The sequence below is a fragment of the Vollenhovia emeryi genome, unplaced genomic scaffold, assembly GCF_000949405.1.
Source record: "Vollenhovia emeryi isolate VEMERY1.0 unplaced genomic scaffold, V.emery_V1.0 DF948219.1, whole genome shotgun sequence".
Classification (NCBI taxonomy): Eukaryota; Metazoa; Arthropoda; class Insecta; order Hymenoptera; family Formicidae; genus Vollenhovia; species Vollenhovia emeryi.
The window spans coordinates 1-1,529 of record NW_011958147.1 but is presented as its reverse complement, the minus strand read 5'-3'; the positions used below and the strand labels follow the sequence as shown (position 1 = coordinate 1,529).

Sequence of the window (1,529 nt, the reverse complement as noted above, 5' to 3'; positions counted from 1 at the left end):
GCGCCAAATGAAACAGCGGATATTTATACAAACTAGTTGCTTTAGCATTAGTTTTTGATTAAAAAATGTTATATTTCTTAAAAATCAAACTAAAGATTTTATTGGAAAAAATAATCAAGTTAATAATAAAACACCGATGAAAAGAATAGCAACTGTTTAGAAATTTAGAAACTCTGTATCTGTTCAGGCGAATTAAGGCGTGTGTCTATGAGGCTAGTACTTGGTGTACAGTTGAGTAGTCGAGTGGCTGGCGACAGCGACCGGTTGCGAGAGACCGCGGATCCTGCCATAGCGAGAATCCTGCCGTTGCGAGAGAACGAGCGAGCCTGCCGTTGCGAGGATTCTGGCGTGTGAGAGAGCGCGGTTCCTGCCGTTGCGAGAGAACGCGGATCCTGCCGTTTGGGAGAGACCGTGGATCCTGCCATTGCGAGGATTCGGTCGCTGCGAGAGAGCCTGCCGTTGCGAGAGAGCCTGCCGTTACGGGAGAGCGCGGATCCTGCCGTTGCGAGAGAACGCGGATCCGGCCGCTGCACAGTGGGCCAGGGATCCGGAATTATGGCCAAAAACCAATTTTCAAATTTTATCAAATTGATTATGTCATGATATTCAAGATACTTCGAAGTAGTTGTGATCCAATTTTTACGGTGTTTTATCAGTTGCTGTTGATTTAGCAGTATCGTGAAACCGAACAGTATGTTATTATCATGTAGCGATTACTGTTTATAAATACCGAAAGTAACAGATTTCGTACATTTTTAATATATTGAAATGTAAGGATTACTTATAAATTTATGGTTAGTAGATAAAAAATCATGTATATAATCAAAATCAAGCCCAACGACATCCTGGTAAGCTTCGACGTGGTTTCTCTGTTCACCAACGTCCCAGTCCAAGACACTCTGGACATCATCAGAACATCCAAAGAGATTCCTTCCACCCTGTACCCATTAATAGAACACTGCCTCAACTCCACCTATTTCCAGTTCGATGGAGAATTCTACGAACAAACCACGGGAGCAGCAATGGGATCCCCGATATCACCCATCATCGCAAACATCTTTATGGAACACTTCGAGAATGAAATCCTGAAGAAGGCCCAACAAAAACCCTCCACATGGTTCCGATACGTGGACGACACCTTCGTCATCTGGAACCACGGAAGGGAGACTCTACCTCAATTCCTCACTTTCATCAACTCCCAACATCCCAACATCCAATTCACAATGGAGACCGAACAGAATTCCCAAATCCCCTTCCTGGATGTCCTGGTCCGAAGGAACGAAGACGGCACCCTAAGCCACAACGTCTACCGCAAACCAACGCACACGGACCGATACCTCCACGCAAACTCCCACCATCACCCCGCCCAAAAGAATTCGGTAATCAGCTCTCTAGTCCACAGAGCACTCTCCATCTCGGAACCAGCCGCCCTGAACGGAGAGCTAAACCACCTTCACCGAACCCTGACCAGGAACGGATTCAGCAGCAGAAACATCAAGCGTACAATCAAGAAGCTGACCAACATGGAA

General features: G+C 46.0%; 1 protein-coding gene across 1 annotated transcript; it reads left to right on the top strand.

The window, feature by feature from the left end:
• Positions 1–812: 812 nt before the first annotated feature.
• On the top strand, positions 813–1,500 carry LOC105557001 (the record flags this gene model as incomplete). The annotated part of the gene is made up of 1 exon (XM_012004127.1): positions 813–1,500. A coding segment is annotated over exon 1 (688 nt), but the record flags the coding sequence as incomplete, so codon positions are not given.
• Between the last annotated feature and the right edge of the window lie 29 nt (positions 1,501–1,529).